This window comes from Diabrotica virgifera, chromosome 3 (genome assembly GCF_917563875.1).
Source record: "Diabrotica virgifera virgifera chromosome 3, PGI_DIABVI_V3a".
Lineage (NCBI taxonomy): Eukaryota > Metazoa > Arthropoda > Insecta > Coleoptera > Chrysomelidae > Diabrotica > Diabrotica virgifera.
In genome coordinates, this window is record NC_065445.1 from 90154181 (window position 1) to 90169592 (window position 15412).

At 31.6% G+C, this 15412-nt stretch overlaps 1 protein-coding gene across 1 annotated transcript in view; it reads right to left on the reverse strand.

The window, feature by feature from the left end:
• The window catches only part of LOC126881194 (uncharacterized), an 86921-nt gene that overhangs the window by 25416 nt on the left and 46093 nt on the right, over window positions 1-15412 (reverse strand). Inside the window, exon 4 of the mRNA XM_050645298.1 lies at window positions 1070-1479. Within this exon, the coding sequence (XP_050501255.1) occupies window positions 1070-1479 (410 nt within the window). The remainder of the gene's footprint in view (window positions 1-1069; window positions 1480-15412) is intronic.

Consider the following 15412-nt stretch of genomic DNA (forward strand, 5'->3'; position numbering starts at 1 on the left):
TAATATGCATGCTATATTTGTATTAATGGCAAAAAAGTGTTGTATGAACTGTTTTAAGTACGTTTTAGGCAAAAAATATTTTTTTCGTTTGTTGAAAAAAAATGGTATGTACTGAAAGGGTTAATACTTTTGAAAGAAAGATATTAAGGAAGATACTGGTACCCATTTGTGACAATGGTATATGATGGAGAATAAGATTCAACCACGAGTCATACCAATATTACAGAGAACCCTCTATAGCAAATTATGCAAAAATACAAATATTGCGCTGGGCAGGTCACCTTATAAGAATGGATAACGACAGAACACCTAGTAGAATGCTTAACGGAACTATGGTGGGACGTCGGCTAGTAGGAAGGCCAAGGAAGAGGTGGATAGACAAAGTGAGAACTGATACTAAAGAGATATTGAGGGTGGGTAACTAGAAGAGAGCAGCCAGAGACAGAGATACTTGGAAGCGGATGCTAGGGGAGGCCAGGGCCCGACTTGAGCTGTAGCGCCATAGGAGAGAGAGAGAGAGATCTAGGTAATGACAAAAAAAGATGAAGCGCCACTAAAGCCACCCGAGAGAAAAATACTGAGAAAAGTATACGTTCCGGTGCAAGAGGAACACGGCACAAATCGAGGGAAACGGCAAGATTAATGGATTAAATGAAGGCCACGATATTGTAAGATTTGTTTAAAGTCACAGACAATCATGGCTGGGACATGTCAAGAGACAAGATACAAAAATAAGAAAGAAAATATTAGAATGGAATCAGATGAGACGAAAAAAAGGTAGGCTCAGAACGAGATTTTTGGACGACGCGCGACGTGGAAAACGACTTAAAAACTAAGAATATAAGACAATGGAGGAGCAGGGCACAACAGAGGTCTGAAAGTAGGGACATAGCCAGATAGGCAAAGACCAATCCAGGGTTGTGATGCCAAAATAAGAAAAAGAGCTTATACTTTTCTAGTTTTAAATTGGTTAGAGACTCCTAACATGGTTTTTTGTAAAATAAAATTTGGTGTACCACCACACAATCGTTGTTAAATTTAGTTTAAACTTTAAATTCAGCATACTTACAGGCATTTGACCCACTGAATGAACTTCTGTGCAATACGTACAAGATTTTTTTTTCTTTTTGCCATCACTTTCTTTTTGATCGTTTTGTACTTCTTGAGACCTCTTTAGATTAATTACTTTATGATTCGTATAAAAGTCTTCTGTGGCTAACAGCTGCAGCTTTTTTATCAAAATATCTATAATGTTACATTTTAACTGTTCTTGTAGTAGATTCTCTTCGTATTTGCACTTGTTTAAAGTATTAACTATCAATATACAGCACCGAAGATGAGTGTCATCTGAATTTAACTTTTCCAGTATTTTGATTAAAAGAGGAATCAATTTGGCACACTGATAAGCGTTTCTGTTGGCTGGATGTTCGAAAAGGTAACAAAGACAGTCGATATATTGAAACGATTCAGTGTTAAACTCTAGAAAACAAAATATATTTTCAATTATACAAATGATGAATGAACCCCTCATTTCGAAAAGGGCATAAGGCTCACTTTGATATCACTTTTTGATGTCATTTTATTTCTTGAAGCGTGTTACATATTTTATGTAAAAAGCGCACATCTTCGTGTACCACAAGTCAACATGCAAAAAAAATTGTAGTCTGTCTCAAAATGACATAAGTCCTGGACTTATGTCCCTTTCTAATGAAACGGAACCGAAGTTTTAATTAATGGACTTATGTCCTTTTCGAAATGACGGATTCGAGTGAAAATGTGAGTCCATTTTGAAAGGAGAAAATACAAAGGACTTACAATGATTTATTATTGTTACTATTACTAACTTACCTCTACAAAAAGAAACAAGATAGTGTTAGAATTGTTGTTGGTTGGTAAGATAGAAATTATACCAATAATAAATAAGGCTGTATTTGTAGAACTGGAAATCGGTCATCGTAGTTGCAATAATAAACAAATTGTAAGTCTTTTTTACTTTTTTCAATTATACATTTTTTGTTAGTGTTTAAACGATGTGATGATACATTATTTCGAGCTTGGTAGAAAAAGAACCAATGTGTAAAAATTAATTTAATCGTTACCTGCCCATGTGGACTACTCAGGTTTTTCAGGTTTTCATCTGATCAAAGATCAGTGTGCCCAAACATTAATGTGAACATATTGCACAATGACATAGGGTTGTGATATAGAAACCATTATATCGAAACAGCACTATTGAGCACATTGACAGGAGCTGGCTTTAGATAACTGATCCTCAAAAGACACTAAACTCTGATTTATGGCTCCACGTGCCACACTCTGAGCAACTGCATTGGGCTACACACTAAACTAAGTAAAGGTAGCCAGATATGTCACAAACTACTAAGCAGATTTATACAAACCAAAGAAAGCCAACAACTAATATATGAACTACTACTAACTAAAGAAGCAGTAAAAATGCTATTAAAACTAAAAAACTGCCATTTTGGGATTACATTCCTTCATATTGTTACAAAACTTAATTTTTCTATGATCTTTTAGGCACTAATGTTTAATTTTAGTTGACTTTATTTATTTTTAATAACTTACATCTAAACAAATGAAAAACACTAAATTTATATCCTTTCTTTACAAACTACGATATCTAATTTATTTATTACACTAAATCTAATAATTTATCTAATTACAAATTCAAAAATATACCGCGCCCGTTACATATCAAAGTACACCGACGTTTTCAAATTCACAACTGCCCTGCTAATTACAAAAACTACTATTTATACAACATTCAATGTTCTAGAAATAAATAACATCTCGAATAGTATTTACAAGAAACAAGAAAGAATTTACTCCAAAAGTCGAGAAGGAATAGAACATCATAAATCATAAATAAAGGTTACTTGGTAAACAACTCGCGTTTGTTAGGCCGGGAGCTGAAAACAGTCTGTGACATAATTATGTCACACTATCCTAATTGGCTAATCAGGACATAAGTAGACTGGAAGGAAGCTGCGGTTTCCCAATCTCATTGCAATACATGTTTTTGGTGCCGAAGTTTGTCTGCTAACTCTTCTATTTCTGTTACATATTTGAATTATAAAAAATTTTATGTTCAAGACGAGTATCACCAAAAATAAGCTCGTGTGTTAAGCACTGACACGCGTGTCATAGGTTCGCCATCACTGGTTTATACGAACATTATGATAATAAACCTTAGGGCCACATTTTAAAAAAATTATGAGACCTCGTTTATTCGGTTATTCATGTCAAGTCGGATAACTTTGGTGCGTCCGACAACTGAAGTAACCTTAAAAATTTGTCGGACAATGTTTCCAGTTGTAAATATTTTTATCAAACAATCCTGTAAAAATCAGACTCTTTATATAATGCCCCCCCCCCCAATAGAGCAAAGTTATGGAGTCATAAAATTCTTACTTGACAATTAACTAGTAATAATGTCGGACAAATTTTTAAGAGTACTCCAGTTGTTGGACGCACCAAAGATTAGAAACCTCTATATTTACGAAAAGCCCCCCTTCTGAAAATTTTCCGTATTAGAAAAGTTTTCCGACTCGAGATGAATAACTGAATAAACGAAGTCACATGAGAGAGGTAATCATGATTTTTTTTAAGTGTGGGCAAGACTCATAATATTTTTAAAAACGTTGAAGCAAAGAAAAATCCATATTGAGTGTGACAAGTATAATTTTATTGTAATCAATAAAAAAAAATAAACAAAAAATTAAAATTACAGTTATATTTTTTTAAATACATAAATATTAGATTTTAAATAAAGATTTTGTTGCTTATTTATTAGTTGAAATATTCAGCAAAATTCTCCAATTTGTGTTGCAGAAATGTATCCTCCCCATTTTCTTAAAATTCTGCGGCTGTGCACTTTTATATAACCTTATGGTTCAAACAACAAGTTTTTTTTATACAGTAAAACCTCCGTTAACCGAAATAATTGGGGGGAGGTCGTTTCGGATATCAAGAATTTCAGTTAAAAATAACATTGTTTTTTGTATTCTTCTTGTATCAAATTACATGGTATTGAAGAGATATAGCTGCAAAATATCGTTGTCAAAGGAAAACACAAAAGAAAATATAATATTTATTAAAAAACACTCTTAGTGGAGTCACTGAAGGTTTTCACCTCCAATTTCGTTGAACCTCCATCGATTTTCATGAAAATTGGTGAGTAATTAAAGGATACCTCAAGGAACAAAGGTGACATAATGCCAACTTGCGCTCTTACCCTGGAGGTGGATGCCACCCCTTCTCGGGGGTGAAAATTATTTTATTAAAAATAATACCATAAATCGATAGAGGGACAAATTATAAGCAAAATTTGTTATATCAAGTTATTAATATAAATCAACACTTTTTGAGTTATTAAAGACCAAAGATTTTATTTTTTAGTATAAAAAATGCATATTTTAAATCGGTTTTTCACGTATAACTCAAAAACTATAAGCTTTTACAAAATAGTTATTATTACTGAAATTGATGATAATAAAAAAACTGAATACATTCCTCACTTAAAGAACTACAATAATGTTAGTTCAAAGTGAGTTATTGGCAAATGGATGTGTATTTTTTCGACGAGTACCCAAATCTAAGTATTCAAGCTTAAATAACGGGAAAACGATGCAATGTATAAAATAAACCTGCTAATCATTTGTCAACGTACTTCAGAATAGCTATTAAATGAGCTTCATAACAAGTTAATGGCGTCAAAATTAAGCAAGTTATGATGAAAATAAAAGAACCCTTTCGAATTGTTTAGGAAAAAATGAAAAATAAAACATACGCCATTTCCACAAAAATTAAAATTTATAGTAATCCTTACAAGAACTTCTTTATATTAGCATAAGTAATGATTTCAATAATTTTGACCAGTTTAGAATGCATATTTTTGAAAAAAAAGATATAATTTAAAAAATCATAATTTTTAAAATTATTGTAATTTTTATATTCTTTTGATAACAACTCCAAAAATACTCAATATACGTAAAAAATTATATATACCCAAATTTTAGTTTTTTCTGTGTCAAATATTTTACGTGCTTTGCTATTTCCATAGGGTAAAAAATAACCGAGATAGAAACGTTTAAATCTTAAATTTTCCTGTGAAAACCATGCAACCGGGGCCATTTAACCTTTTATTTAAAAAAAATAAGGGGTCTAAAAGATTAAATTCAACGTGGTTAAATAGCCATTGGAATTAACTTTAAATCGGTTTTTAGATAAACCTAATATCTTAAAAATAGATGGAGTTATTAAAAAAAAAACAATAACATTTTTTGGAAAAATTTTAAAAAAATAAATTTTGAAAAAATGTTGGTGCATAAATTTTAATACTATCAACATGTTCGGGGGCTCGTTTGATAAATATTTTTAAGTACTTTGACAAATGTTTAATAAGTTTATGTTATAAAATGCATCATTTTCCCGTTATTTCAGCTTGAATACTTAGATGTTTTTACTCGCCGAAAAAAATATATATTCAATTACCTATGACTCACTTTTAGTTAACATTAGGTTTTTCTTGTAAAAGGTTTGTTTAGTTTTTTATTGGCTTCAATTTTGGTAATAACTTTTTTGTAAAAACTTATAGTTTTTGAGTTATTGATGAAAAATCGGTTAAAAACATGCATTTTCTCAAGAAAAATTAAAATCGTTGATCTTCAAAAAAAGTTTTGATTTATTTTAATAACTTTATACAACAAATTTTTCTTAGAAATTGTACCTCTATCGAATTATGGTGTTATTTTCAATAAAATAATTTGCACCCCCGAGAAGGGGTGGCATCCACCCCCAGGGTAAAAGCGCAAGTTGGCACCATGTCACCTTTCTTCCTTGAGATATCTTCTAACCAGTCACCAATTTACATGCAAATCTATTGAGGTTCAACGAAATCGTAGGTAAAATAGCTCATATCCACCTTCAGTGATTGCACTATCTATTAAACATGTTCGATTTCCTTAACTATATTGCTTTTTTAAATTTACTTTTTATTGACGAAATTATTGAAACTGTCAGCCATTTCGGTTAAAGGATGTTTCGGATAAAAAGGTTTCGGTTAACGGAGGTTTTACAGTAATTAAACCCGCAGTTTTAACATTAGCTTCTACACCTCTTAAAAAAGTACCTGATTCTTCATTGCCAATATACCAAAATTATTTTGACTAGACTACCGGAAATGTGATCTACCAAGGAGACTTCATCATGCCTTCTATTCAATATCATCATGGACTAAATAATAAAAAAAATATGTAAAATACAGATAATGCGCAAGTGCTAGTAGCAGACAACGAAAATGATCTGCAACGGATTTTATGCAATTTAATAGGGACAATTAACAACAAAATCTTTCAACATTATGAAATCCTCCACTAAACAAAACTACAAGGCAACATCAAAGATACCACTGAGACCTAAACTTGAAGTAGATGAAATAATTATCAAACCAAAAATTCAAATATTTTGGTATAGAATCATTCTCGATCCTACCTTTACCAGATATGGTAACATTAATTAATATTTATTACAAAATATTTTAGTAACCCGCTATTTTCCGAAACAATATCGTTAAAAGTCCAAAAATGATAATAGACAATTCCGTGACCGTGAGAACCACGGAAATATAGAACAATTGCATAGACTGGTTAACCTAATAAACAAAGACTAAACGCGAAAAGATATTTTCAGCTGCTTTCATTGAGATCTCAGACATTCGATAAGGTTTAGCACACAGACTACAAATAAAACCTAACCTATCCTTATTTCCAACTCTAAAATTCCAAATAGAGAAACATGTCCTCCTGTATATATTGACAACTGTCAACTTCCTTAATCCGAAGATGCCAAATAAATCGGCATAAATTTAGACCACCATCTAACGTTAAAAAAACATACATTCACCAAACGTAAACAACTAGAACTTAGCATAGGCGCAAAATGTGGCCTGTCAAAATGTTCAATGTGCTTTAAATGTAGAGATAGTGCAAACACTCCTGACCACAGCGCAGTAGACGAAATTTGGTTTGGTCCCCACTTCCATGCGAAACGCACTGTATCTACAATAGAACCTTTCTGTCTTTCCGTGAATTTTGACATTTTGACTCCGTCTTCGCGCAGCTCCATGGTCAGGAGTGTTTGCACTATCTCTACATATTCATTCTTTTCGAATCCTGAGAAAACTAATAAATATTTTTGAAAAATTTAAACGCAGTATGAAAGACTACATTATTACCGAGCGCCTAAAGTCCCTGAAAACTTCTATACATAATATTCATTTTAATAAGTTACAGGGTGAAAATAAAAGAGAAAATTTATTGTGATTTTTAATTGCAAATATTTCATTCAAAAGAAACTTTTTATTTATTCTAAGGGCCGATTTCTCATATCGAGTTCAACTCCAGTTTAACCTGAACTTCTAGTGAACGTCAGTTTAAAGTCAAAATGTTTTTCTCAATTCACGTTCAACCGATGGCAGTTTAACTACGTCCAGAGTCCAGCTTGAACCTTTCTTGAACGCTGAAATTCGGTCGTTCAGAACAATCAGAACCCAGTTCAGATGATTTCACAGATTACGCATGCGTTGTATTATTGCAACTTAACATGAGACGCAGTCACAATATAAATTAAGCATAACGATATACGATAACATTATTTTTATGTTTATTAGATTTATTTATAATTTAGTCCAGAAAGCCACTGCGCATCCGCTAGGAAAAATATTCTAATTCGGATTTTTTGCACAATCATACTCAAAAAGGACTCCTTTTAACAAATTTGCATGTTGCCAGGGCCGAAAGGTGGTCAAAAATTTTTTAAACGTTTTTTTTTGTTTTTTTCCTAAAATTATTTTTTTGCATGGAACAGAATTTTTTTAGATTTTTTGGATCACTCCAAACAGAAAAGGTCTTTAGTGACTTTTCTCTAAAAATGATAGTTTTTGACATATAAGCGATTAAAAATTGAAAAATTGCGAAATCGGCCATTTTTAACCCTCAAAAACTATGTGAAAAAGTTAAAATTTGAATGTTGCCAAAGTAAGTAGATATTCTTTAAACATCGATTCATGAAATCCCGAAGAGTTTTTTGCAATACAATATTCAAAACTCCTTTGTTTTTTAATTGATAATCAAGCGTGCGCGACACTATTTTCCACCGACAGTATGGTGCAAATAAAAGGAATAAATTCGTTATTTCGTAAACCGGCGACTTTAAGGAAAAATCCCGAAACAGGTCGATTTGTATTTTTAAGTTACGATATTATGGCATATATGATATACTAGTGACGTCATCCATCTGGCCGTGACGACGTAATCGATGATTTTTTTAAATGAGAATAGGGGTCGTGTGCTAGCTCATTTGAAAGGTTCTTCAATTCTCTATTTAGTAATATAAACATTTATATAATTATTTATACAGGGTGTCCTTCTAATTATTTTTTGTCAAATAATTTAATTTAATAAAAATTTTTTGGACATCCTGTATAAATAATTATGTAAATGTTTACATTACTGAATAGAGAATTGAAGAACCTTTCGAATGAGCTACCACACGACCCCTATTCTGATTTAAAAAAATAATCGATTACGTCATCACGCCCAGACGGATGACGTCACTAGTATACCATACATGCCACAATATCATAACTTAAAAATAAAAATCGACCTATTTCGGGTTTTTTTCTTAAAGTAGCCCGTTTACGAAATAACAAATTTATTCCTTTCATTTGCACCATACTGTATACACATGCAACGGTGGAAAATAGTGTCGCGCACGCTTGATTATCAATTAAAAAACAAAGGAGTTTTGAATATTGTATTGCAAAAAACTCTTCGGGATTTCATGAATCGATGTTTAAAGAATATCTACTTACTTTGGCAACATTCAAATTTTAACTTTTTCACATAGTTTTTGAGGGTTAAAAATGGCCGATTTCGCAATTTTTCAATTTTTAATCGCTTATATGTCAAAAACTATCATTTTTAGAGAAAAGTCACTAAAGACCTTTTCTGTTTGGAGTGATCCAAAAAATCTAAAAAAATTCTGTTCCATGCAAAAAAAAATAATTTTAGGAAAAAAACAAAAAAAAACGTTTAAAAAATTTTTGACCACCTTTTGGTCCTGGCAACATGCAAATTTGTTAAAAGGAGTCCTTTTTGAGTAAGATTGTGCAAAAAATCCGAATTAGAATATTTTTCCTAGCGGATGCTTTCTGGACATGAAAATGACTGTTTGACTATTAATACTTAAATTTAACTTTATTTAGAAACAGCATTAAAAAAAGGTGATACAAAATGGCGATGGTTTTACAGTTTTCCATCTATTGGCATTTCTCGAAAGCTGTAGAACTTGAACTGACAATGAGAATTGCACTTCCAAACAAAACCGACGTTCACGGCTGAACCGCAGTCAACTGAACTATAGATTAACGCAGGTATGAGAAATCGACCCTAAGGGACTTTCGGCCCTCGGTAATCACGTAATCTTTCATTCTGCGTTTAAATTTTTCAAAAATACTTATTAGTTTTGTTAGGATTCGAAAAAAATGAATACTTTTAAAACACATTGAAAATTTTGACAGGCGACATTTTGCGCCTTTTCCCTTAAGTAATATATATTGGCTCATTGACCGCAAATCAAAATTGTCTTTGGATAACAATATTTTATTATACAGGGTGTCCCGAAAAGATTGGTCATAAATTATACCACAGATTCTGGGGTCAAAAATAGGTTGATTCAACCTCTTGATATATATACAATAGTGCACACAAAAAAAGTTACAGCCCTTTGAAGTTACAAAATGAAAATCGATTTTTTTTCATATATCGAAAACTCTTAGAGATTTTTTATTGAAAATGGACATGTGGCATTCTTATGGCAGCAACATCTTAAAAAAAATTAAAGTGAAATTTGTGCACCCCATAAAAATTTTATGGGGGTTTTGTTCCCTTAAGCCCCCCTAACTTTTGTGTACGTTCCAGCTAAATTATTATTGTGGCACCATTAGTTAAACACAATGTTTTTAAAACTTTTTTGCGTCTTAGTAATTTTTCGATAAGCCAGTGTTTATCGAGATATTTTGAATAATTGTCGATTCCACCACATATTTGTATATGGTTAAGTACGATTATAGAGACCTGTTAATAATCTGAAAATTTATTTATAATTTACATTTTTTAGGTATATTTTGAAAAAGAAGCCACATCTCGATAAAATGTGACTTATCCAAAAAATACTAAGAGGCAAGTTTTAAAAACACTGTGTTTACCTAATGGTACCACAATAATAGTTTAATTGGAACGTACACAAACATTTGGGGGGTTTAAAGGAACAAAACCCCCAAAAAATTTTGGCTTATCGAAAAAATACTAAGAGGCAAAAAGTTTTAAAAACGTTGTGTTTAACTAATATGAATTAATTGGAACGTACAAAAAAGTTTAGGGGGGTTTAAGGGAAAAAAACCCCCATAAAATTTAAATGGGATGGACAAATTTCACTATAATTTTCTTTTAAGATCTTCCTGCTATAAGAATGATACATGTTTATTTTCAATAAAAAATCTCTAATATTTTCGATATATTGAAAAAAATCGATTTTCACTTTGTAATTTCAAAGGGCTGTAACTTTTTTTATGAGCACATTTGTACTAAGGTAAATTAGGTTCAATCGAACTATTTTTGACCCCAGAATGTGTGGTATAATTTATGACCAATCTTTTGGGGACACCCTGTATAAGTCCACCCTTAAGACCATTTGAACTTATGGCATCCAGTGTCCCAAATATAAACATCTTACAGAGATTCCAAAATAAGTGCTAGTCAATGCACAATATTATGTCCTCTAAGAGCAGCACCTCTTCTAAGAGAAACAAAGATGGCACGATGTACAGACGATATATTAAGCAGAAGCAAAATGGTCGTACCTAGTTAAAACAAAATTAAGAATCTATAAGACAGCTCTAAGACCTATGATATATAATATAGATACTACACCACAAACATCAAAAACCAAAAGACTGAAGAAAGTAACATAAATGAAGATACTTTGTAGAATAACTGAAAAGGCACTCCTAGAGAGTGAAAAGAGCGAAAGTTTGAAGGCATACACACAAGATCGGAGGCAACGATAACTGGGTATTAAAACAATAATGCAATGAACATATTAACAAAATCGAAGAAAGGACCAACTGAGTTTTCCGTCAATATTTAAAATGCTGTTCGGCATTCCCCAAAGTTCTGGAAATCATTCCTCAATTATTTTCTGAATCTCTTATGTTTAGGTTAATATTGGAGCTGTAACATATTAAAAAAATTTCCGTATACTTCCTTTACAATTTTGATGGTAGGACAACCCAACTCAAAAGATAACACAATTGTCTGATAAGTGCTGCCTGTAGACGGTTGTCTGAAAAAAGCAATGCCTAATTAACTTAGGGTTATTTAAATACACCTAATATACAGAGTGAGTCTGTAATTTGGAATAAATTCAATATCTCAAATACTAATTGTTTTTTTTTGAAAATTGCTCAGACCCGTCGATTAGTATTTCAAATTGTCCTTTTTGACATACAATAATAATGTATACAGGGTGTCCCAATTTAGAGATATGACGTCATCGTTGATTTTCTTAAATGGCAACACAGTCACTTTGATAGCTATTTTGATAGAACGTGTAAAGTTATACATAACTGAAAAATATATAATTTTTATTCTGTACCATTTACAAGATAATAAAAAATAACAAAGGTATGTCTGTAATTTGGAATAAATTCAATAATTCAAATACTAATTGTTTTTTTGAAAAATTCTCAGACCGTTCGATTAATATTTCAAATTGTCATTTTTGACATACAATAATAATGTATACAGGGTGTCCCAATTTATAGATATGACATTATCGTTGATTTTCTTAAATGGCAACACTGTCATTTTGATTTAGCTATTTTGATAGGGTGTGTAAAGTTATACATAACTGCAAAATTTTAAATTTTTACTCCCTACCATTTACAAGATAATAAAAAATAACAAAATTATGAATAAGAGTAAATAGTAAGTAGTAAGTAATCAAATAATAATTGAATTTAATTATTTCAATTAAGCAAATGCTCATAATGTTGCCCGTTGACTATTTGACAATAATTGAGGGCAACATTATGAGCATTTGCTTAATTGAAATAATTAAATTCAATTATTATTTGATTACTTGTTTTTCATAACTTTGTTATTTTTTATTATCTTGTAAATGGTAGGGAATAAAAATTGAAAATTTTGCGCAGTTATGTATAACTTTACACACCCTATCAAAATAGCTATCACAATGACAGTGTTGCCATTTAAGAAAATCAACTATGACGTCATATCTCTAAATTGGGACACCCTGTATACATTATTATTGTATGTCAAAAATGACGACTTGAAATACTAATCGACGGGTCTGAGCATTTTTCAAAAAAACAATTCGTATTTGAATTATTGAATTTATTCCAAATTACAGACATAACTTTGTTATTTTTTGTTATCTTGTAAATTGTATAGAATAAAAATTTGATATTATGTAGTTATGTATCACCTTACACACCCTATCAAAATAGCTATCAAAAAGACAGTGTTGCCATTTAAGAAAATCAACGATGACGTCATATCACTAAATTGGGACACCCTGTATACATTATTATTGTATGTCAAAAAGGACAATTTGAAATACTAATCTAAGTGTCTGAGCATTTTTCAAAAAAACGATTAGTATTTGAGATATGGAATTTATTCCAAATTACAGACTCACTCTGTATATATCCAATACACCAATAATTAATACACCAACTACAATGTGAAAGTTACATTTACGTTTGTCGAACAAATCAGGAATTTTACAATCCCTCAACCATTTGTACTTATCTTATCCCTAGATGCGGTACTAAATTTTAGAACAATTTTAGAACAAAATTGGCACTTAGTAGAACGGTAGAACCAAATACCAACACTAATTAAGAATAATTCTTCAAGCTGATCGACTTTATTTTTTCTAATATGTACTTCTCCTTTGGTGGAACCTTTTACTCACAAATATTTGGCACTACCATGGGCTCTCCGATCAGCTCTATTCTAGCCAACATAGCTTTAGATCTATTCAGTATAAAAATTCCACGACTACCCGTTTAAGTTATCGTTCATACACTTCTCCAAGAAATTACCGCACCACCTTAAAAATGGGTAATTTTTGATGTCTCGAATTTCCTAAGCCTGTTGTCAAATTTAAGTGATTTTTTAATATGTTATAGCCTTATTCTTTAACAATATTGCTGTAATAATATTGTTGCTAGACAGGTAAATTGCCATTGTAGCTCGCGTGACCCGGTGGAATATTCTAGCATTTATAAAATACTGGAATTAAAACCCAACTATAGCCTCATGTTTTCTTAACATTCTGTTTTTTTATTCATTCGCTTATGTTGGATAATAAAAAAGTTAGGTACTTTATCAACTAGCCTTGTTTTTCATCAATACAGGGTTTTCTTAAAATAAGTATGGCAAACTTTAAGGGGTAATTCTGCATGAAAAAAATAATGACATTTTGCTCTATAAACGATGTCCGCAAATGCTTCGTTTTCGAGATAGGGGGTGTGTCATATGAAATTTTTCTTACAAACTGATGATTTATTTCTTGCTCTAAAACCGGTTGAGATATGAAATGAAATTTGGTGGGTTTTAAGAGGTAGTTATTGTGCATTTTTTGCCATACAATTAATAATTTTATGTTTACCATTGGCGCACATAAGGGTCATATTACCCGTATGCGCGCCAATGGTGAATATTAAATTACTAATGGACCGTGATAGTCGTGACGTCAAATCAATGTTGGCTACTCTGGAAAGGTTTCCAAGCAAAGCAAAAATCTGTCAAAAATTCACACGTGGTGTTTGTTTTAGTTTTTATAATTGGAATATACTGCTTGTAGGATGTTTAATTTTTACAAAATGGTAATGTGTTGGGTACCCGTGGTTGTAATCAATGCTCATAGTATATTTCCCACCATATTTCCAAATAGGACTGGTTAAGAACCTGAAGAAACGCAGTAAGTACTATGTAGTGTGTAAATCCTTGATTTTGTGTAAGGCCATTTATAAAATTAAAAGCAATATGATTGATATGACTAACAAGGATTGTGTCTTTAGAAAAAATGTGCAGATGATTGTTAAAACAAAACAAAATTAAAAATGATTACACAAATCACGTGTATAATCAATTGACAGACGTCAAACTTTTGCTTTGTTTGGAAACCTTTTTGACGTCACACTATCACGGTCCATTGTATATAAAAAATGCGCAATAACTACCTCTTAAAACCCACCAAATTTCATTTGCATATCTTAACTGGTTTTATAGCAATAAATAAATCGTCAGTTTTTAAGAAAAATTTCAATACCCCCTATCTCAGAAACGAAGCATTTGCGGATTTACCTACGTTTATAAAGCAAACTGTCATAATTTTTTATGCAGAATTACCCCTTAAAGTTTGTCATACTTATTTAAAAACACCCTGTATTGACGAAAAACAAGGCTAGTTCTTAAAGTACCTAACTTTTTTTTATTATCCAAAGTTCCACAGGATCACGCGAGCTTTGAGAAAAAATCACAGTTTGATTGGTACACCCAGCATACATTACCTGTCTAGCAACAATATTATTACAGCAATATTGTTAAAGAATAAGGCTATATATAACATTAAAAAATCACTTAGATCTGACAACAGGTTTAGGAAATTTGAGACATCAAAAATGACCCATTTTTAAGGTGGTGCGTTAATTTTTTGGAAAAGTGTATTATACAAATATATGGATGATGTGAGAAGTGCGATCCCCGAGGACAGTATTACAACCACACTGGACATCTTCAATGAATTTCACAAACACCTACGATTTAGACCGTCCGCACATGGGTCGATCGAAGACACGTCTCGAAGTCCGCGCGTCTTGCTCGTCTTGTACGAACCCTGCGTCACAAGCGATTGCCCTCCGCACACTAGTTGATTCTGTTTTTATAAATTAACGCATTTTTATATAGTAACCAAAACGACTATTTCGATCTGTGAAGAGTACGGTATTATTACATTTTTATACAGTTGAGGGTATTTTTCTACTTCCTCAACGAATTTTATAATAAACACCTAGAAACAGAAATTCAATGTTTTCAGAATTTTACATTACAAACAATATATTTCCACAAAGCTAATAGTACTACAATCAACGAACATAACATTCACCGATCTTTAAAAAGACTAAAATTTAATTTAGGACAAAAATCAACAAAAACGAAGCAAACAAATAAAATAATGACTGTAAACGTGCGTCTCACTCGAACTTTCTCGTTCGCTGCAGATAGCACGGAACGAGAGT